The 23,362-nt window shown below is 43.7% G+C and overlaps 1 protein-coding gene across 1 annotated transcript in view; it reads right to left on the reverse strand.

Annotated features, from left to right (window-relative positions):
• The window catches only part of PRKDC (protein kinase, DNA-activated, catalytic subunit), a 133,830-nt gene that overhangs the window by 93,403 nt on the left and 17,065 nt on the right, over positions 1–23,362 (reverse strand). The window contains exons 16-27 of the mRNA XM_042254176.2: positions 21,816–21,968; positions 20,353–20,468; positions 19,627–19,786; positions 18,870–18,956; positions 18,410–18,529; positions 18,005–18,164; positions 17,257–17,363; positions 14,936–15,026; positions 14,092–14,255; positions 13,292–13,444; positions 7,675–7,782; positions 5,288–5,514 (exon numbers count right to left, since the gene is read on the reverse strand). Of these exons, the coding sequence (XP_042110110.1) occupies positions 5,288–5,514; positions 7,675–7,782; positions 13,292–13,444; positions 14,092–14,255; positions 14,936–15,026; positions 17,257–17,363; positions 18,005–18,164; positions 18,410–18,529; positions 18,870–18,956; positions 19,627–19,786; positions 20,353–20,468; positions 21,816–21,968 (1,646 nt within the window). The remainder of the gene's footprint in view (positions 1–5,287; positions 5,515–7,674; positions 7,783–13,291; positions 13,445–14,091; positions 14,256–14,935; positions 15,027–17,256; positions 17,364–18,004; positions 18,165–18,409; positions 18,530–18,869; positions 18,957–19,626; positions 19,787–20,352; positions 20,469–21,815; positions 21,969–23,362) is intronic.

Below are 23,362 nucleotides of genomic sequence, written 5' to 3' on the forward strand. Positions count from 1 at the left end.
ACGAGAGTGAGGGACCACAGTGAAGACCAGAGTGAGGACCAGAGTGAGGACCAGAGTGAGGACCAGAGTGAGGACGAGAGTGAAGACCAGAGTGAGGATGAGACTGAGGACCAGAATGAGGACCAGAGTGAGGACGAGAGTGAGGACCAGAGTGAGGACGAGAGTGAAGACCAGAGTGAGGATGAGACTGAGGACCAGAGTGAGGACCAGAGTGAGGACCAGAGTGAGGATCAGAGTGAGGACGAGAACGAGGACGAGAGTGAGGACCAGAGTGAGGACGAGAGTGAAGACCAGAGTGAGGATGAAGACTGAGGACCAGAATGAGGACCAGAGTGAGGATGAGAGTGAGGACGAGAGTGAGGACCAGAGTGAGGACGAGAGTGAAGACCAGAGTGAGGATGAAGACTGAGGACCAGAATGAGGACCAGAGTGAGGATGAGAGTGAGGACGAGAGTGAGGACCAGAGTGAGGACGACAGTGAGGACCAGAGTGAGGATCACAGTGAGGACCAGAGTGAGGACCAGAGTGAGGACCACAGTGAGGACCAGAGTGAGGATGAGAGCGAGGACGAGTGAGGAACGAGAGTGAGGACCAGGGTGAGGACCAGGGTGAGGATCAGAGTGAGGACGAGAGTGAGGGACCAGAGTGAGGAACCAGCAGGGCTCGAGGATGGGGGCATCAGGACAAGACTGCACATTGCTGTCTGGTTTGCCAGGAATATTACCCTAATTTTTTTTTTAAATTTGAATCCTAGAAGGGGATCCCAGAAGCCTCTTATGGTTCCACAGGCCCCTCATCTTCCACATGCACAGCCTGTCACACACCCAGATTTGACACTGAAAATACAGGCTGTGGGCAAAGGCGTGAGGCAGGATGGAATATGGGTGTCAGAGCGGGAAGAAGAGGTTCCCCTGAACAGCATCGTGTGGTCAAACTGCCAGAGCTGGAGTCAATCTCAGAGGGCCAGGGTGACTACAGTAGTTTTATCCTGAACAAAAGACAGTAAGACAAAAAGCAAATCCATTTAACGTAGTGAGAAGATAAATGATAAGACAAATGATACTCTAAAACCGTGCTCCCCAAAGAAAGATCTCCAGAACGGCCCCGGAGCATGCAGGAAGGAAGCATACAAGCCTGTGTTTATATCTCCCAACACACGACACCCCCAACACAGCTCCCTCGGGATCTTCTCTCAGAGCCACTTGGAATGCGGCCCAGCAAACCCAGGTATCTGAGAAAGACAGCAACAGGGTAAAGGAAACAAGGTCTCACCAGAACGGGGTGGGGGGGGGGGGCGGATGGGGAGGGGCAAGTCGCAAACGGGGCGAGAGGAGCACACAGCCAGAGGCAAGTCAGACGGGGCAGAGAGAAGGCTGGATGAGTCTCGGGACCCAGGGGATGCTTCCAGCCTGGCTCTCCTCCAGGACTGCTTCAGCTATTCGGGGTCTTGGCGGCTCCCCACACGTATTAGGATTGCTGGTCCTATTTCTGTGCAAACAGCCATCAGGATTTGGAGAGAGACAGCATTGCATCTCGCGACTTGGGTGGGAGGTATGGCAATTTTAACAATATTAATTCTTCCAATCCGTGAGCACAGAACAGACATCTATCTATTGGGGTCTTCTTCAATTTCTGTCGTCAGTGTCTTACAGTTGTCAGGGTACAGGTCTTTCACCCCCTTGGTTAAATTTATTCCGAAGCATTTTATTCCTTTTGATACAGCTGTAAATGAGACTGCTTTCTTAATTTTACTTTCTGATTGTTCGTGATGAGTACACAGAAAGGCAACAGATTTTTCTGTGCTGATTTTGTATTCTGCAACTTTACTGAGTTTATCAGTTCTAACAGTTTTATTGGTGGAGTCTTTAGGGTTCTCTATGCAAACTATCACGTCATCTGTGGACTTTCCTGGTAGTCCAGTGGTCCAGAATCCGAGGTTCCACTGCAGGAGGTGCAGGTCTGATTCCTGACTGGGGAACTAATATCCCACACACCATGTGATGTGGCCATATGTTTTAAACATTCTTATGTACAAATAGGTTTTCACAACTTAAAATACTAAAAGGAAAAAAAAAAACTTATCAAAATACCAAGGGCATTTTTCACAGAACTAGAACAAATTAATTTTAAGTTAATTAAGTTTAATTAGGCCCCATTTGTTTCTTTTTGCTTTTGTTTCCTAGAACAAATAATTTTAAATTTTGTATGGAAATATAAAAGACCCCAAATAGCTGAGACAATCTTGAGAAAGAGTAACAGAAGTGTAGGAACCACACTCCCTGAGTTCAGACTATACTGTAGTGTAATCAAAATGGCCTCAGATTGATAGATAAACAGAACACCGTAGAGAGCCCAGAAATAAAACCATCCAGTTACAGTCAGTCAATCTATGACAAAAGAGGCAAGGATATACATGCAGAAAAGACAGGGTCTTCAATAAATGCTGTTGGGCAAATTGGACCGCTACATACAAATAATGAAATCAGTTCATTCTCTAACAATGTATTAAAAAAAAAAAAAAACAAATGAATTAAATACCTATATGTAAGGTCTTCAACAGACTTTAAAGACTACATATGTGACTATAAATGCAATCATATGTAAGACTGTAAAACATAAAACTCCCAGAAGAAAATACAGGCAGAATACGCTCTGACATAAATTGTAGCAATATTTTCTTGGATCTGTCTCCTAAAGCAAAGGAAACAAAAGCAAAAAGAAACAAATGGGGCCTAATTAAACTTAAGCTTCTGCACAGCAAAGGAAGGATCAACAAGACAAAATGACAACCTACGCAACAGGAGAAAACATATGCAAATGATATGATAAATATGGGGTTAGTATACAAAATACACAGACACCTCAGTTATCAAAAAGCAGTCCATTTAAAAATAGGCAGAAGACCCGAACAGACACTCACCAAAGGAGACACACAGACGGCCAACAGGAACATGAAAAGACAATCAACATCATTAAGCATCTGGGAAATTCAATCAAAACCACAATGACATATCACCTCCCACCTGTCAGATAACTATTACCAAGAAGACCAGAAATAACGAGTACTGCTGAGGATGTGGAGAAAGGGGGCCCTTGGGCACTGCTGGTGGAAACGTAAACTAGTGCAGCCACCATGGAAATAGCACGGAGGTTCCTCGAAACATTTAAACTACAACTACCATGCAACCCAGCAACTCCACTCCTGGGCATACACCTGAGAAAACCGTACTTCGGTAAGATAAAGGCACCCCAGTGCTCACAGCAGCACGAATCACAGCAGCCAAGACAGAGACAGCCTAAGTTTCCACTGACAGATAAAAGGATGAGCAAGATGTGTATACAGACAATGGACTACTGCACAGCATAAAGAAGAATGAAATGATGCTATTCACAGCTATATGGCTGGACCTAGAGAGCTTTATGCTTAGGGAAACAGATCACAAAGACAAATATCGCATAATATCACTGATATGGGGACTCTAAAAAATAAAACAAACATATGTACATAACAAAACAGAAACAGACTCACAGATACAAAGAACAAACCAGTGACTACCAGAGGGAAGGAGGAGGGGCAGAACAGGTAGAGGAATTCAAGACACAAACTGCTATGTACAACACAGAAAAGCAATGTGCAATACAGGAATATAGCCAATATTTTATCATAACTATAGTGAAAGTGAAGTCGCTCAGTCACGTCCGACTCTTTGCGACCCCGTGGACTGTAGCCCACCACGCTCCTCTGTCCATGGGATTCTCCAGGCAAGAATACTGGAGTGGGTTGCCATTTCCTTCTCCAGGGGATCTTCCCGACCCAGGGATCAAACCCAGGTCTCCTGCATTGCAAGGCAGACGCTTTAACCTCTGAGCCACCAAATGAAGCATAACCTTTAAAAACTGAATCACACTGTACACCAAACATTTTACATCAACTCCACCTCAACTAAAAAATTAACAATGACTTCAAATTCCAGTCAATTCTCACACAAATGTGAACATGCCCCCACACGCCGATACAGACATCCATCAGTCCACCCATCCGTCATATCTCCATCTACCACCCATCCAGCTACAATCTACTTACCACCCACCTACCTCCCCATCCATCCATCACCTCTCTTATCTTAACAACTGCTCCCTCGTCATTATCTAAGTGCCATTTCCTGAGAGAAGCTATTCTGACTAAATGAGGTCTGATTATTGATTATAAGATCCTTTAGTAATCATGTACCACTACTGAATTTTTCTTTTTTTCCCTCTGCATGGCATAGCTCATGGGACCTTGGTTTCCCAACCAGGGGTGGAACCTGAGCCCTCAGCAATGGAAGCATGGAGTCCTACCACTGGGCCACCAGGGAATCCCTTATACTACTACTAAGGCATTGATTTCAGCTACAAATTTTACCTTTATCTAAGTGACTATCACCTGCCTCTCTTTTTTAAATGCAACCGTCACGAACCGCTGCATCTTTGTACCTTCCACATCTGGCACGGTGTCTGGCACTTGCAGTCTAACTTAGCAACCAATGCTCAACGAAGGAACAAGCCAGCATCACCATGACCTCAGGTCAGGGACTATCTTTTCCATGGACCATGAAACAGCCTCTTCCCCGGTGTCCTGGCACTCAGACCACTCCCCACACAGCTGCTGGCAGGTGAGCTTCAGGACAAGCCCAACCGTGCTCCCTGCTCCCACGACTCCGGGCCTGGCCGTGGCCTTCAGATCTTAGCTCTACAGAGAGGCCCGTGGCCAGCCTCGCCTCACTCACATCTGCACCTCAATCCCCACAGCAAGGACGAGAAAATGTGTCTCCTCAGACCCCCGTCCGTCTCTTATCTCTGCATGTCCCTCTGACCTGGGCCTGAGCCTTTCCACGCAGCTCCAGTCTCACTCCCGTGCCACCTACTCACCCTGTGTCAGACACCTTTACGTGCTTCACAAGTCGCTTACGACGTCTTTTGCTACACCTTCCAGACCATGTTTATTAAGCCTGAATGTAGTTCTCAACATTTTCTGAGCCTCTTCTTGAATGCAAACAGCATTTTAATTCATTATTTAATCCCCAGAAAACAGTACAGCATCCAGAATATAAGTATTCACTAAGTGCTTGATACATGATTACATGGATGCATAAACAGTAAGTCACTTCACAAAATCACTACTGGAAACATAAGAACCTCTACACTCTTCCCAGCACGTGACTCCTGAACTCCCTGTAAATAGTATTACTCTCCCCATGCCGCCCCACTGCCCCGCCCTCGTACCCCAGACAGGGAACTCACGCACCTGAACTCCCTGTAGATATTATTAAAAGCAAGCGATGCTCCTAGTCTCTTGAAAGCGTTGGGGTGAAGTGCAAAGCTGTACAGTCGCTTGAAGAGTGACTTGGTGTTTACTGGACTGTTCTCCTGCTGCTGTGGTGTTGTCTGCTTAATGGACCATTTGAGGAATTCCCGAATACACCGACCACAAAAATCTCTTAAAGTGCTGTCCACAGGGTCCACAATTCCATCCTGAAACAAAGCATAAAGTGACAGTTGAGTACCCTGAACATAACTGGAGTAATTTATGGGAATGAATTTAGAGCTCAATTCAGGAACAAATAGACACTAGTCAAGGGGTTTCGCAGGAAGCATCTAGACTCTAATAAATTCTTTCGACAAAATGAAACTGTCTTTTACAGAGACTAAGAAGCTGAAACATTTGTAAGAAGAGAGAGAATATTTTAATTATATCTCAACAAAGCAGTCTCTCATTCCCAGAAGAAACACAATGGCTGCATCCTGAAACCTTTTGCTGCTGATTCTACCAGTAAAAGCACCTGGGATGCTTATCTGTTGAGGATGAAGAAAAGACCTTGCAAGTCTCAAGGAAACTGAAATGCTACACAAAGAAAAATCCGACAGATGCGGTTCTGAAAATATAACTTTCTGTTGGAGCATGCTCCACAATGGTACGGTCTCGGGAAGTGAAGTGAAAGTTGCTCAGTCGTGTCCGACTCTTTGTTACCCCATGGACTATACAGTCCATGGAATTATGCAGGCCAGAATAATGGAGTGGGTAGCCATTCCCTTTTCCAGGGGATCTTCCCAACCCAGGGATCGCAGGTAGATTCTTTACCAGCTGAGCCACCACCGAAGCCCACGGTCTCCAAACACCTAGAAAAAACTGTCAAGGAAACTTTGAGTGTTTGTTTCCCTCTTTGATTCACAAAGGAGAAGTTTAACTTGAGAAAGTACTCAGAAAATGAAATAAGAGGATTCTAACACAACTGGTTCCCTGCCATACACAAAATCTCTGATCACAGTGCAAACCAGAGTCAAGGAGGTGATGGTCACACACAGCAGAAATGGCAGGGGTGCAGAGGGGAGAGACACATGGGTGCCGGAGCCCATACCAGCTCTCATCTCCACCATCAGTTCTCACCTCCACCACCAGCTCACACCTCCAGAACCAGTTCGCACCTCCACCACCAGCTCGCACCTCCACAACCAGCTCGCATTACATTTCCATTCTCACCCTGACTTAAACTGCCTTCAGTGATCAGCTAAGATAGCGACTACAGAAACAGCAGAATAAATCCGTCTGCTTGAAATATCCACAAATGAAACTGAATTAACTGGATCTGTCACAGGCCCTGCTGGAAGTAAACCACAGCTGTACTGACGCCACCATCCTAACTGCACGTGTTCACTAACGCCCACCACCCACACGTGACCTCTCGTCAGGGGCCTCTGAGAGCGAAAGGAGCCCTGTGAGTAACGACACATTTAACAGGGACTCCAGGCCTGGCCTGGGCCAGCAGGAGCGGATGGCAGCCCTCCATGCGATGACGCTACTCACTCAGCAGAGAGTGACACAGAGACTCAAAGGAATCAATTTTCAAAAACACAGAACTAAAGGATGTTCGTTTGGACACATGTGCTATGAGTTCAACTGAGGATTTTGACTTCAAAGTCAGCATATGAGAAAACAAAACTATGGGTTGATATAAGAGGTAAAAATCACTTAATATGACATTTAAAGAAATCACATATAGTTATTTGTACAAGTTCAGAATATGAAACTAAAATAAGTATGGAAAGACAGTAAGGCTTTAGCTGACCACTGCCTTCTGCCTCAGTGAGCGAGAGACCACAGCCCAGTAATGCCACCTCCAGTGGCTCAGGACCCTCGTATGTAAACGCTGAGCTAAGATTTTTTAGGGGTTTTGAGGAACTGAATCTGAATGCAGAAGAAAATGGGACAAACTCAAATAATTCCTTTTACTCGTAATTATTATACCACAGACATGTTTTTAAAACAAGAGGATACTGCAACTCTGATAAAAGTCCAGGAACATTCTTGTTCACCCTTTCTACCCTCCAAACACACACACAGTCCCTCAAAGTAGATGAAGTTTGTCAAATTTATAGTTATCCTCCCAAAACAAAGCAAAAAAATCTGTTTGCATATCACTTTAAAAAAAAGAAAAAGAAAAAAAATAAAAGTATCACTTAATAAATATGGCACCACATTCATTAAATGGTGTCTCACCGATTATCTAAAACAAAAGAAAAAGATGATGAATCTAGCAAGATGCTACACTCTTACACCCTAATGGGCAGCTTAAGGTCGTGAACACTGACCACATAAGCCAGTCAACAGGAATGGCAGGAGGGGATCACACTCACCAGTATTGCCTCCAGCAGGGCAACCGTGTCCTGACTCTCAAACTTCTTGTTGTTGGTGAACCAGTGAATCAGCTGCATGACCAGAGGTTCATACAGCTGCCTTGTCACCTGGAAGAGCAAGACCATCACAGTTCACTTCCTTCATGCTGATCTTATAGCAGAGAAAGTTTCATTTCTATGACAGCAGCAAAATTAAGCAATACCACTACTGTGGTTATACCAGTGTCCTTCTCCAGCTAAATTCTGTGACGAACATGATCTAACTTCTCCCTGCCTAAGAGGCCTGCAAAAAAAATCATGTGTCCCAGGAGTCATTGTTCCTCTCCTAAGCAGGGCAATCAGGGTTGACAGCAAAGGCTTCCCACACCCATCCTATTAACCTGGCCCTGAGCACACACAGGAGGCGGTCCATTCCCCCATCCTCCACGGATACACTTCCACACGCATCACAGAAGAGGCACTGCCCCGGGCAACTCTTCACTCTATGGCATCCCAGGTTCTCACTCTAAGCAGCTCAAATGTAGACACAGTCTCTCCAGGACCCAGACAGCCTGCTGGTCTCTGGGTTTCACAGTCCAGGCCTGGGGAGAAGCTGCAGTGTCCTTTTGGATCAGAGCAATCTCCCGAGACACGTGGTTATGCGGCTAGTCCTCTTTCTCTATGAGGAGTAAATGCTCACAGTCCAAGTGAAGGTGAACATCCTCCATGTTCAGACCTCTCTCCTCTGTGTCTTATAGGCTGGCCCCACAGGTGCCCCACACAGTCCAGGGAATTTTACTTCCCCAGTGATACTGTGCTCTAGAAGGAAGCACTTGGTATGCACACCACATCAAAACTCACGTGCATGTCTTGGGGCTCAGGCTAAATAGGTCCTCTTGTACCCAGATATTTATCTGAAAATTATCTTCCTAAACTTGAAACAATTTTAGACTAAATCAAAGTAAAAGAGTCTTACCTTTCAGTTTGGAAATTAACCTGGTCTTAAAGGGTTACTTTTTTGTTTCAAAAAAAAAATTATTTTGCATTCCTAGTACATAAATTATATATATGTACACACATATTCCATATAGAAAATGTAGAAAACCATCTGTCTATAATCCTACATCCAATGTAGGTTTTGAACGTAACCACTGTTAACATTCAAAATCACTGTTAACACGATACACTTCTACACTTAAATATATGAATATACATGACTGTAAAAATACACACTTTTGTAACTACCTATTTTTCTCGTCTGAATACTTTTCACATAAACACATGGGCTGTATCTGTATGTTCATAGAGGCCCAGCATCTCCTGTATGGACGCAGCAGGACCGATTGCTAGAAACACAAGTGGTTCAGAAGTGTGACAGCCACGTTCACACACTCTGAATGCCTCTCTGGATGAGCATGGCATCCGCACTCCCTCCTGCCAGGACCACAGGTCCCTTCCCTACCGGCCTGGCAACACTCAGTTCAGTTCAGTTCAGCCGCTCAGTCATGGCCAACTCTTTGCAACCCCATGGACTGTAACAAGCCAGGCCTCCCTGTCCATCACCAACTCCCACAGCTTGCTCAAACACATGTCCATCGAGTTGGTGATGCCATCCAACCATCTCATCCTCTGTCATCCCCTTCTTTTCCTGCCTTCAATCCTTCCCAGCATCAGAGTCTTTTCAAATGAGTTAGTTCTTCACATCAGGTGGCCAAAGTACTGGAGCTTCAGCTTCAGTATCAGTCCTTCCAATGAGTATTCAGGACTGATTTCCTTTAGGATGGACTGGTTGGATCTCCTTGCAGTCCAATGGACTAAGAGTCTTCTCCAACACCACAGTTCAAAAGCATCAATTCTTCAGTGCTCAACTTTCTTTATAGTCCAACTCTCACATCCATGAAGGACTACTGGAAAAACTGTAGCCTTGACTAGGTGGACCTTTGTTGGCAAAGTAATGCCTCTGCTTTTTAATATGCTGCCTAGGTTTGCAATAGCTTTTCTTCCAAGGAGCAAGCATCTTTCAATTTCATGGCTGTAGTCACCATCTGCAGTGACTGGAGTGCAAGAAAATAAAGTCTGTCACTGTTTCCATTGTTTCCCCAACTATTTGCCATGAAGTGATGGGACCGGATACCATGATCTTAGCTTTTTGAATGCTAAGTTTTAAGATAGCTTTGTCACTCTCCTCTTTCACTTTCATCAAGAGGCTTTTCAGTTCCTCTTCACTTTCTGCCACAAGGGTGGTGTCATTTGTGTATCTGAAGTTATTGATATTTCTCCCAGCAATCTTGATTCCAGCTCGTGTTTCATCCAGCCCAGCATTTCACATGATGTACTCTGCATATAAGTTAAATGAGAAGGGTGACAATATACAACCTTGATGTACTCCTTTCCCAATTTGGAACCAGTCTGTAGTTCCATGTCCAGTTCTAACTGTTGCTTCTTAACCTGCATAAAGATTTCTCAGGAGGAAGGTAAGGTGGTCTGGTATTCCCATCTCTTTTATTATTATACATTTTTATTTTTAAATTTTATTTTTACTTTATTTTACTTTATAATACTGTATTGGTTTTGCCATACATTGACATGAATCCACCACGGGTGTATATAAGCTCCCAATCCTGAATCACCTTCCCACCTCCCACCCCATTTTCCACAGTTTGTTGTGATCTACACAATCAAAGGCTTTGGCGTAATCAATAAAGCAACAATGAACACTGGCAACACTAAAACTAAACACTGCCAATTTTTAAATTATTTTACAACTGCTACAAAAAATATAATTTTGAATTTCCTTATTTACTAAAAGGTTGAATATTTTAAATGTACTTAATTGGCCACACATATTTCTTTGTTCATGACCTTCCCATTTTTGTTCTTTATCCATTTGTCCATTTTAAAATCTTACATTCTTTAGCACAAAATGGCAAAAAAATTTCCTACTTTATCCTGTTGTTCAGTTCCTAAGTCATGTCCAACTCTTCATGACCCCGTGGACTGCAGTGCAGCATGCCAGACTTCTCTGTCCCTCACTATCTCCTGGAGTTTGCTCTAATTCATGTCCATTGAGCCAATGATGCCATCCAACCATTCTGTCCTCTTTTACCCTCTTCTTTTCCCTTCAATCTTTCCCAGCATCAGGATCTTTTCCAATGAGTCAGCTCGTCTCATCAGGTAGCCAAAGTATTGGAGCTTCCAATATCAGTTCTTCCAAAGAGTATTCAGGGTTGATTTCCTTTAGGATATACTGGCTTGATCTCCTTGCTGTCCAAGAGACTCTCCCACATTAAATACATACATATCAAAATTGTGGGGTTTGTGTCATTCAGCAGTTTTAAACACTAATCAAGTCAATATACTAATAATTTTCTTCCACATATCTGCCTTCAAATCTTGTATGAAAATCTCCCTTTCTACACAAACTTTACAGAAAGATACCTACAATCTACAATGTAATGATAAAGTCCACCAGAGTAGCAGACTGCATTTTAAATAAAAGAAGTTCTGAACACTGTGACCCTATTTTCTCTATAAAACAAAATTTATACATATGTTTGTAAGAATGTGTTTTACTAAGATCTTGGGGAAGCTTCCCAGATTTTCTGCAGAGGATGACACGCCTTTTCCTGGGGAGTGATAGGGGGCGAGGGGTGACGGTGGGGAGTTTACTTTTAGCAACCTATGTTTCCATATTAATATATTTTACCAGTGAAAAAGACCATCCCTATCCAAAGATTCACACAGGCTATAATTCATTACATTTCTCTCTCATATCGTCAGTTTGTTTTTCCTTCTGTATCTTTTAAATCTGAAATTAACCTTTCATATGTTAATAACTCTAAAAGAATATACTAAACGATCCATTTCTCACTGACCCAGAAAACCCCATGAACCACACACACACTTTATGTGCACACAGGGGCCCACGCAGCCACTGCCAGACAGCCCCACTGACACCTGTGCAGTAGTCCAACCACTGTACTCAGAGTGTCTTCCTCCCGATGTCTGCGAGGGCAGGACTCCCTCTAGGACTTGACCCGCCCACAAGTTTTCGGGGTTAGATTCAAGGAATTGTTCTTTTAGACTGCTTTTCATGTTCAAAATGAAATACTTTCAGGATTTTTGCTGGAAGGATACCAAACTTACTGATTGATCTGAGGAAGATTCAGCCTTTTTTCAATACTGATCCTTTCTTCTTGCCAAGTCACACAGCATACAGGACCCTAGTTCCCTGACCAGGTGTCAAACCTGGGCTCCACCAGTGGAAATGCCAAGCCCTAACCACTAGACAACCTGAAAATTCCCTCAGTACTGGTTCTTCAGGCACACATCACATTCATCTTATATTCAATAAATACACGAGTGCCTGGCACGTTGAAGTTTATTGCTAGACGCTTTCTGTATTTATTACGGCCGCAACACGTGGTCTGCAGGTCAGGGACGGACCTGCACCATAGCACTGAAAGCCCGGAATCTGTCCACTAGGCCACCAGGGAACTCCCCCAGATGCTTCACTATTTTCTTTGATGCTGTTATAAACGGCATACTGTAGACACGTTTCCCAAGGGGTCAATACTAAAATATGAGCTATATTAAAACACTGATATATGAGAGTCCTATTTTGTAATTCATCAGCTTTCACCTTCACTGATTCTTAGATTTATCGGTTGACATCTGAACCTTCCAGAGTTTTTACAAACTGTATTCAAAAAAATAACTTCTTTCTTCCTTTCTCTGACATCCACGCCCTCAGGGACCATGTGGCCTGATGAGAGACACAGACAGCAACCCCCGCAAATAAATTCCTAGACACACGTGAAGCCGTTCTGAAAACAGGCCGCCCACAGGCCCCACTCTGGGTGTAGAGTCACGTCTCATCACATCTCAACCTCGGCCCAAACAGAGGCAGCACGGTGCTTCAAAGCTGGGGGGCGACCCAACAGTGTCATTCAGGTAAATGACATTTTAAAGGCAAAAGTAAACTATTCCTGGCTTGCCAACACAAATATTTTTCTGGCCTATATGGAGAGAATCACCAGTAACGAAATCTACTGTGGTAAATTTCCAGTTTTACCCCCAAACTTTATTTAATCACAGTGCATCTCACCGCACTGCTGGACTGTACTGGTTCACATATTCCAAGGGACTTTCCATCCATGTTTATAAGCGGGCTTTTCATTTTCTTTTTCATGTGTGAACCTTCTATTGCTTCACAAAATAAAGTGAGAACTTGAATGTTTTCTGTGTCCCAGCAGCAAAGGCTGTGTCCCTGTCCACAAAGCCACAAGGAAAGAGCACCCTGCTAGTATCTCCGAGCCCCCAACTGCTGGCCACAGCTTCCTCCACCTCCCCTCTGTGCAAGACCATGAGCGCTGATGTCACAGGGCCAACGGCACACAGCCGCAGGTGCACAGCAGGGACTCTTTCCACACCCTGTGGCACATGTTTAGGGACTGCGGGTGCTTTGAGAAGTCCTGAGTCCTAGGTCCTATCCAGAGGTGGGAGGGCAGTGCCGGGCAGCAGGTTTCAAGGATGTTAAGAGTTGTCCCAACATGCAACAAGCTGAGATGATCATTGAACCTGATGCGACATTTTTCCAAATTCTATAACTGTTTCAAATTCACAATCATGCACTGACCTGGTCCACGTCACACGCCAGTCGAAGCAGCACAGGAAATGTGCGCTTATAGAGCTGGTACATGGGTGGGGGGCCCTGGCCACCATCAGGCATCTGAGTGGCTTTCCCCAGCATAAACATAACCACGCTGTGCAGAAGTTCACAGGCTGCAACCTGAAACAGGCCAGGGGTCCAACAAAGGTCAAGAGCATTTTGAAATGCTATAGAATGCAGCCCTTTAAAAAGAAAAACCTGTGCAGCAGATAACTATCTCACCTATATACGAACTAACATTAAGCAACACTTCCTGTTGTATAAGATTAACACCTCTGTTCACTCTGCTCTGGAGCCAAGAGCTGAGAACAGAGACGTAAAAGATCCAGGCACTGGGACTAACACACTCATAAGAGACACAGTCCCACGGTGCCGTATCACAGAACACTGCTCCATTTGTGAGCACGCCTTAACTGTTACTTCCTGAAAATCTGTTTTTAATGAACAAAATGTGGCAATGTACAAATTAATAGAAAACCTTGAGACCATCTGTTTTGAATCTCCCAAGTTGAATAGAGAATTGAGCACAGACTAAAAAATCCCTTCTCAACCCCCTGTACCCTGTATTCTCTACGATGAAGAGTTCTAGTGCGTTAATGTTTTATCATCTATTCAGACTCTTTAGGTTTAATTTCCATTTTCCAAGGATACCAACTTCTGATAACTGAGCAGTTTCCCATCACTAAGCCAGAGAAAACACAAAGCCCATGAAACACAACACATCTCTCCTAAGGAGCACATGGCTGACCACGGCGAGTGATGAGTACCTTGGTGTGTCTGTCACCCGCCGAGAGTGCCAGCTCTGTGACACGTGGCAGGAACAGGTCCAGATGAATGACAGGCTTCATGTCCACGAAGGGCACTGCGAAGCTGAGCCTCCTCTCTCGGTCCCAAGCCATACAGCCCCTGGCCCGCTCCTCGGGGGACGCCGCTATAGGGGAGATGCCGGTCAGCCCCTCCTCCCCTCACCGGGATGGCCTTGGCCCACCCCCTCCTGCTCTGTTTATCACACACACGGGGCAGCAACACCAGAAACCACCACATACTGCTTCTAATTAAACAAGTCTAATAGTCTGGAATGTTTAATTTTCAATTTCAGTTAAGTTACTCTTCTGTGAAAAAATGATAAATGAACAATACTTTCATAAATAGTTCCTCTTTATAACACATTTTTCTAATATACATTCTAACTGCTGAAATGCCAAAATCACCAGTACATTTAGGATGAAATTTTAAAACTAAAAATACAAATTTTTACTCATCAAAAAACACTAATTCTGATCAAAAACAACTAAAAATATCCAAACATTAAGAATATTAGTATTCAAAGAGATAACTCTGAATTCCTGACACGATGTTTAACATAAAGGCCTATCCAGCTAGACTCTGCTTAAAAAATGAACATATGCCAGACCCTGAAGATAGGAACCCACAGGATTCAGGGCATGGCAGAAGCATTCACTCCATTAGACAAAATACAGTTCCTCAAAATCTTACTTGAAAGACATAAATGACACACGGGAGCAAGTATCAGAAGACACTGTGACCTGTGTGCACTCAGCTGAGGGGCCCACATGCCTCCGGGGTTGAGTTACTTTCAGGAAACGTCACCTGTTAGCAGGTTTTTGTTGATCTGTCCCCCGAGACGGCCAAGTACTTGCACTACTCGAACCCGTGTTTCTTCTAAGGACAGTGCTTCATTCTGCAAATGTGGAGACAATAAGAAACAACCTTGAGCTCAAAGAAAGACCCTCTCTACCGCTGATGCCCTCAATGTCTCCTTATAATCCTCCACGGCACTGCCGTCATTTTACTGCAAAATCATGAAAAAAAGCCACAATTCTTCCACTTTTGCAGCCAATGTCCATCTTCTAGGTCAGCAGTTCCTGTTTCGGGAGTCCTTATACCCTTAAAAAATACTGAGGATTCCCACAGAGCTTCTGTTATTGTGGGTCGTATTTACCAGTATTTATCTTGTTAAAACTTAGCTTCCCTGGTGGCTCAGATAGTAAAGAATCTGCCTGCAGTGAGGGAGACCCAGGTTCCATCCCTGGGTCGGGAAGATCCCCTGGTAGAGGGCAAGGCAACCCACTCCAGTATTCTTGCCTGGAAAATCCCCTGGACAGAGCAGCCTGCTCTCCAGGCTACAGTCCATGGGGTTGCAAAAAGTCAGCACGACTGATGGACTAACACTTTTACTTTTTACTATTTACATACTTATCATTTTATTTAAAAACACTGAACCCATGACATGTTAACAAATTACATACTTTTAGGAAAACTAGGATATATTCCAAATAAACAATCTCAGGCAAGTGGTGCTGTTCACATTTTGTGTCTGCGACAGACTTCTGGGCTATGACTAGAAAAGGGAGGAGGACTTCATAGTTTTTCTAGGAAACTAGGGTTTGCTTTGCTACTACTCCAAAACTGAAGCAGTAGTTTCTTTAAGGTTAGTTACAATGTGGAGTGTGAGCCCACATCAGGGAAGTTTATACAGTCTATTACAGTACAATCCGCTGGCTTTATCTTACACTCAGTTTAGGAACACAATGTACTGCTCATCTGGAGATACCGGTTCACCAGCAGCAAAGATTCTCAGATGTGCTCCTGAAGTGACAGGCCCGCTCTCTATTCCAGAGAAAACGTCAGCCAGACACTGAGCAGCCAGGAGTCCGTTGCCATGCTTCCAGTAACAGTAGTGCTCACGGGGGAGGCGGCTGCTCGATGCTCCCTGAGGCCAACCACCAGCGCCTCCTGCCCCAGCACACAAGATGGTACACCGTGTGTGCTCAAGGGTCGAGGCTTCGTGAAGCTTAAAGGAACAGCACCACCCACCACTGCACAGTGCAAACAATCACGAGTGAAAACAGTTCTGGCCTCGCACTCTGGGACCCCCGGGCCCTCCTATAAAGAAATGTGCAAAACTAGAGATATTCTCAAGAAACTTTATCTTCCTTTACCTAAATATGATAAAATAATTTAAAACTATTTGACACCACTTCTAGGTCCTTCAAGTCTCCCAATCAAAAGCTGTCAAGAGAGTAGCCCCCACTTGCCACAAATAGGGAAAAGCCCTTGCAGCAACAAAGACCCAGCACAGCGAAAAATAAGTAAAAATTAAAAAAAGAAATAAATGCATTTCTGATCCTATAACAGAAACTGTCAAAAATAATGAGATCAGAGGAAACTTCCTGAAAGCTTGCAATACCAGTTCTAGATATTAAGTTGCTGCTGCTGCTGCTAAGTCACTTCAGTCGTGTCCAACTCTGTGTGACCCCATAGATGGCAGCCCACCAGGCTCCCCCGTCCCTGGGATTCTCCAGGCAAGAACACTGGAGTGGGTTGCCATTTCCTTCTCCAATGCATGAAAGTGAAAGTGAAAATGAAGTCACTCAGTCGTGTCCAACTCTTAGCGACCCCATGGACTGCAGCGCACCAGGCTCCTCCATCCATGGGAATTTCCAGGCAAGAGTACTGGAGTGGGGTGCCATTGCCTTCTCCGAGATGTTATGTTACACTAACTCAATTTTCTCTATTTACATCATTTTTATCTCTTACATTATGTGCCACATCTAAAAAAACCGGTCGTAAGAAATTATCACTGGGCAAAAAACATAAAAACTGCCATGAACTAAACTCGACAAAATGACCTATTTCAGATATAATAAGTAAATGAGGCAATCTTATACATCAATATCAGTGTGGCAACTGCTTATTTCAAACAAAAAAAACAAGATCAAGACAATAACACGGTTTACATGTTAACATGGTTTACATTTTTATCACTAAATATATACTGAAATTATTTTCATACTGTACACCAACTTATATGTAACAATGATATTTTAAATGAAGATTTTTACTACTCATGAGCATCAGAATCTGATCTCTCCACTATTTAAGGTAAAGAAAATATAAGGGTCTCTTACAGATGAAATGTTCTTTGTCCGTTTCAGATGCTTTAACACATCTTTAGTAAATCCTTTCTGGACAGCCCGAGAAAGTGCCGACACTTCCCAGTTATTCTGGGTCTCATCTGTCAAGGGTAAACAGAAGTCAATTTTAAATAGCGCTCATCTGTTTAGTTAATAAACACAAGTGGAAAGACACTAGACTACCATGCAGAGACATTAAAATTCTAATTTAAAGTATGATTAAAAATGAAATTTCTAGAACAAAAATATTAATAGTGGTTGTCTCAGTTTTAGACACCATTATCAGTTTCTTGGAGGGACTTCCCTGGTGGTTCAGTGGCTAGGACTCTGCACTCCCAATGCAGTACTAAATCAGTCATATTTGGAAAACCAATAAAAATCAGGTGAAATTAGGTCAAAATATAACTTTACTATTGGATTTTCTTATAGTTTTAATCCCTGTTTGATTTATTAAATAAGGTTTTCTTTGCAAGACAATAAATCAGAATTTATAAGATGCTCAAGATGTTTAAGGATTCTTCCCCTTGAAGATTTTATAAATTTTGCTAGGATATACATGAGTAAGTAACCTATAAGTAGTTTTAATACCTCAGTTATACTTATGTCCAATTATACTGAAATGAATTGGAAAGATTACAAAAATACCAACCAAATGTATTTTGAATGCATAATATGTAGAAATACCAACACATGTATTACATTACCATTTTAAGATACACATCAAAACTCTTCTATACTTTACCTGATAAGGCTGAAGTTTTCAGATATCCATCAAGGCTAGGCAGAATATCCTTATAATAGGGTTGAATTACATGTTTGCAGATATAAACTGACCATTCTTCCAGGGCATTCAGGCCGGCTTCTGCCAGTGGGGCATAGCTCAGGCCCAGTTTAAAAGCCATCTGTACATGAGAACAAATGAGATAATGAAAACCAGGAATTTAGTTCTGAGAGAAGGCTTCTTAAATGACAAGCCTTTCCTCTGTTGGAACCATGCAGGCTGGAGAGAAGGGGCACTGAAGCCCCCTCAGGAAGGCCCGACCACGCAGGATGCTGGCGGGGGGTGGGGATGGGGGTTCTGACATGTGAGTGCCACTGTGACTGCCACGTTTCTCAGAACCATGACCCCCACAAGTGATGTGCCCACCTGCAACGCAGGGACGTAGGCTCTGACATCAAGTGCGATAATGTCATGTGGCAGGGATAGGACAAAGGTCAAACAGGAGGCCAGGAGTTCATCTTTGTACTGCTTCATCTTAACTGACACCTCGGCAGGAAAGACAAGGTTAGTGCTATGCACCTGAACAGAGCCTTCAGTTCCACCATCGACTACGAAACATCTGATTTGCAAATACGAAAAATGAAGGTACTTATCTCCAGCAAAAGTTTGTGTTGAGTACTTAGTTCCCATCATGTGGAAAAGCTAAAGAATCTATGGACCCTGAGTCATCATCACTAAAATTATTGTGAGAAACCTCAGGGGACTTCGGAAGCACAGTGACTTTCTCTGCCAGTGTTTTCAACCCCCCCACCCCCACGTGGATTAAGCAACCCATTTCATCTTTAAATAATATATGATAAGACTGGATAAAGCTTTTGAAAGTTACCTCTTTACCGAATTTTGAAAACAAAGCAAAGCAGGAATGCTTCTCTGGATCCTCAGGAGACGGTTTCTGACTCTTTGGACCTACGCCCTGTCAGATAAAACAGGCAATGAGCTCAGGGAATGATAACCAGATAGTCCCATGTTCTAATCTGGCGGTTCCCACTGGTCCTTGTGAGGGGACCCATTCTAATTCTGCTGAGGCCTCATGCAGAGAGGAAGACACTTCAGGCAGAGGCCCATGAGGAAGCACATGTGAGCTGGGAGGGGGACCACTGGCCAGGGGTCAGGGGCCCAAGTCCACTCCCCGTGCTGGTCATCTGACGTGCACGCCTGTGAGCTGAGACAGCTGCTCACAACTAGAGCCCCTGGACACTGACGCACCACTCTCCATCCTTAGGAGCTACCAGATCCCCGGGCAGCTGTGCCCAGAGGCTCTGAGGACTTGAGTCTGGAAAGGGCGCCAGTGATGCTGCAGGTGGGTCCTGGCGCCATGCACACATCAGAACCTCTGTAGAGCTCACAGCACCAGCCAGATGCTCGCCAGTCAGATCGGAAAATGGGGAAAACATTCCCCATTAAACTTTTAAACGGTGTCATGCAGCTGCCACTCACATCAGTTTTTCAAAATACAAATAACAAAAGTAGCAGACTTTAAAACTGCAATATGCTGTACAATACCATATTTTAGAATGTATTTATACACACTCGTGCAATCTAAAATACACAGGAATATTCAATGTCCCTCAAAAAACACTTACCTCAAAATACTTTATCTTCTTGGCATTTCTCACAGCAAGAGAAAGCAGTTTGTAGAAACCACTAATGAGTGGCGACCGTGTAGACTGCAGAATTAACTGATATGAGAAGGAATGCACCCACGGCCCAAAAAATTCTACATGTTTCTCAGGAAGAATCTCCCTGTAAAAACAAATGTAAGGCTTAACAAAGAAATCCTCATCGTATACTTTTACTCCGCTCTGAAATTCTAAGTGACATAATCAAAACAAAATCATTATCTGTGACTCCATTATACCCCATTTTCGGGTGTATCTGTACTCTTTAGTTTCTTTGCCATGCTGTGTTCTGCGCTCAGTCGCTCACTCATGTCCAGTTCTTTGCAACCCCATGGACTGTAGCCCATCAGGCTCCTCTGTCCATGGGACTCTCTAGGCAAGAATACTGGAGTAGGTTGCCATTTTCTTCCCAGGGGATCTTCCCAATCCAGGAATTGAACTCGTGTCTCCCGCATAGACAGACAGATTCTTTACTGTCTGAGTCACCAGGGAAGCCCCCTTATTGTCCTTACCTGAGGATCTTTTAAATACAATTAAAAAAATAATAATAATCTATTTTAAAATTTCATATAAGCTGTTTTAGATTTTAAGTCCTACTATTTCATTTCTTGTACTACATAAGTGGTTCTCCTATGTCATAGCCAACAATTGATAGTATCTACTCTTAAGTATACATAACTTTATGAATACCTGCAGAACTCCACCAGGTTGATGAAAGCAGAGAAGTCTTTGGGTTTCGCAGGATGCAGGTTAGCAGCTGGATCTGAGGTCGGGATCACCCAAATGCCAGCAGCTTTGTTTTCATCCTTGAAAATCAGTTGCACCAAAAACACTGTACCATTCAGTCATTCAACAAATGACTCAGCAAGTGACCCACAGACATGGGTGAGGCTTTGAGCAAGGAATGCAAAACTGAGGAGGCAGAGATGGGCCCAAAGCTCACAGTCAGATAAAAATGACAGAACCCTCAGAACATGCTACACAGGAGGCCACAAGGGATTCGGTAAGTAGGAATAAAAGTGAAAACACAGAAAGATCTGGGGGCGGGGCGGGGCACAACTTCTCACAGGAGCCACAGTGCCCAGACAGAGGCAGAATCTCAAAACACAAGACAGTTATCAGTAGTGACGAGATTTCAAAATGAGAGACAGAGGACCAAAGTGGCTACTGTTAGGTGAAACATAAATATAAACATGTTCAATTTGTGTTTCAGACCCAGGTGGAAATGTCAAACAGGCAGGAAGGAGGGCAAGGCTGGAGACCAGGCATGTCCCAGGAAACACCAACAGAGACGACGGTGACCCGGCGGTGGGGTGTGGGGGCGCAGGGACACAGAGACTAAGACAGGTGCTCTGCACGCAGACATGTGGCCAACCGTCTCAGGGAGTGAGCACGTCTGCTCATGAAATTACTTTAGACGTGAATGAATAAAAAGCCTGAAGAGTGAGAGGCCACTCCTCAATGGCCCCGACAACCAGCACAAAAACTTGGCCCTGACAAGCGCAGCCAAGGCCAGGGCTCTGCCCCTGTAGGACCCCTGACCACAGGCCTCAGCCATGGAAGCCAACATGCAAACTTGATTCCAGGAACCACTGGACTCAGAAACAAACTACCTTAGGTGACAGTCTCTCTACCTGAGTGTCCTGTCTCCTCAGAGGGACAGCAGCTCCAAGCTAGCAACCTCATGCCCAGTCTGATCTTTGAGCCCAGCCAGAAAAACGGTGCAGAAACGTGGGAGGCATGGCCTTTCCTGCCCTCCCTTCTACTGTCTCCAGAGCCTGGGGTCCCCCTGGCCATAAATCAAGGAGCACCAGGGTGCCCAGACCCTCTGCAAAAACCCACCTCTACACAAAATAAGACTAGTCTCTACTGTTGCTAAGTCAAGAGTACTAATCCTCCCAACAACTTTTTCTAAAAAATTGCTTTAACTTATTAAACATATAAATTACTTCTTGAACAATCTGATACAGAATATATTCTGTACACTGGGCAATTCAAATATCAATAGAAAAGTATCAATGACATGTGTTAATGCTGATAAACCAATTTCCTGCCATCCTCTACAAATGTAAGACTTGCTCCTGAATACTGCAGCATGTAGATACAGCTGGTACAAAAATGATGCAGAATTGCTACTGACAACATTGTCTAACCTCTTGTTCCCCAACATTCTGCTTTTCCAGCGTAAGATCCAGCTTTTCAACAATCTTCAAAACTGATTTTACAAATTCATCATATAGCAAACGATTCAGACTTTGAAGAGAGGAATTCACAAAGACAAATGCTTCATCTGCTAAGAGAGAATCCTGAAAGTAAAGAAAATAAATTTCAAAATGCTGCACAAAACAGTGTCAGTACGAGTATTAAATCAGCATTATGACACATAAAGATGTACACGTGTAATTAGGTTTTATGGAAACGCTTGTGTAAACTAGAGCAGACTTACCTCTAAGTTTTCAAGCTGTAAAATAGACATCTTTCTAATTATTAGGACAACACCATTTCAGTCTGACATGACTTAAACAGTCACGTAACACACATAAACAGTAGTGAGTTGAGAAGGTTTAGGCCAACCTCGTCCAAGTATTTACTCCATTAATGCATGTGTATGTGTGTGTGTGTGAGAGAGAGAGAGAGAGAGAGAGAGACAGAAAGAGAGAGCGATGCCTCCTTGGTGGCTCAGTGGTAAAGAATCAGCCCACCAATGCAGGGGATGTCAGAGATGTGGTTTCAATCCCTGGGTTGGGAAGATCCCCTGGAGGAGGGCATGGCAACCCACTCTAGTGTTCTTACCTAGAGAATCCCATGGACAGAGGAACCTGGTAGGTTACACTCCATGCAGTTGCAAAGAGCTGGACACGACTGAGCGACTGAGAATATACACAAGCAGTGTGCGTATACACACATCTCTACACTATATACACACGTTCTGTATGTCTATATGCGAATGCACATGCATGTACGTATACACACGTGCACTTGTAAACACATGTACTCACATACACATGCATATATAGATACGTATAATATACATCTATCCTCAGAAGGGACTGAAAAGCTCTATAATCTGTTATCTCTTTCAAAGTGAAATATTCTATCATTCCAAAAACACAGACCAGTGTCTACGGAACTTAACCTCAAAATATACCTATTATCACATATAAGAAAAAACATTTTAGTAATACTGCTATACTACTTTACTAATACCTTAATAAGAAAAACTCCTGAGGTTGCACAGGACAGGAACCATCTACTGACCAAAACTGCTTTTCCTAGAATACCCATGCTCTGTCAGACACTACGTGAAATGGTGACCAACCTGGCTTGGAGCAGATACTGCAGAAACACCTGCCAGCAACACAGGAAGCAGGAGGGGTGGTTCTAATGCTGACAGAACTGTGCACCCGTCTCCATCCTGTCACATCACCCTTAGCAAATACAGAGAGCACAGCTCTCCCACCATGATAACACTGCCACATTTCTGATACCTTGTACGCAGTTTCTTAAGCTAAAATGAGGACTTGGCTACAACTACTCATCAGTTTCAAATGAGTTCTATGACTTTGCTCCTCTAATCTGATTTTTTTTCCAAGTCTCACTTTATCCTTATTCACATTACTTGAAGTACTTAAAAAAAAAAAAAAAAAAAAAACTGACTGAAAGTAAAACAGGCTTCTGAAATAATTAAGCCTCCAGTGTG

This window comes from Ovis aries, chromosome 9, assembly GCF_016772045.2.
Source record: "Ovis aries strain OAR_USU_Benz2616 breed Rambouillet chromosome 9, ARS-UI_Ramb_v3.0, whole genome shotgun sequence".
Lineage (NCBI taxonomy): Eukaryota > Metazoa > Chordata > Mammalia > Artiodactyla > Bovidae > Ovis > Ovis aries.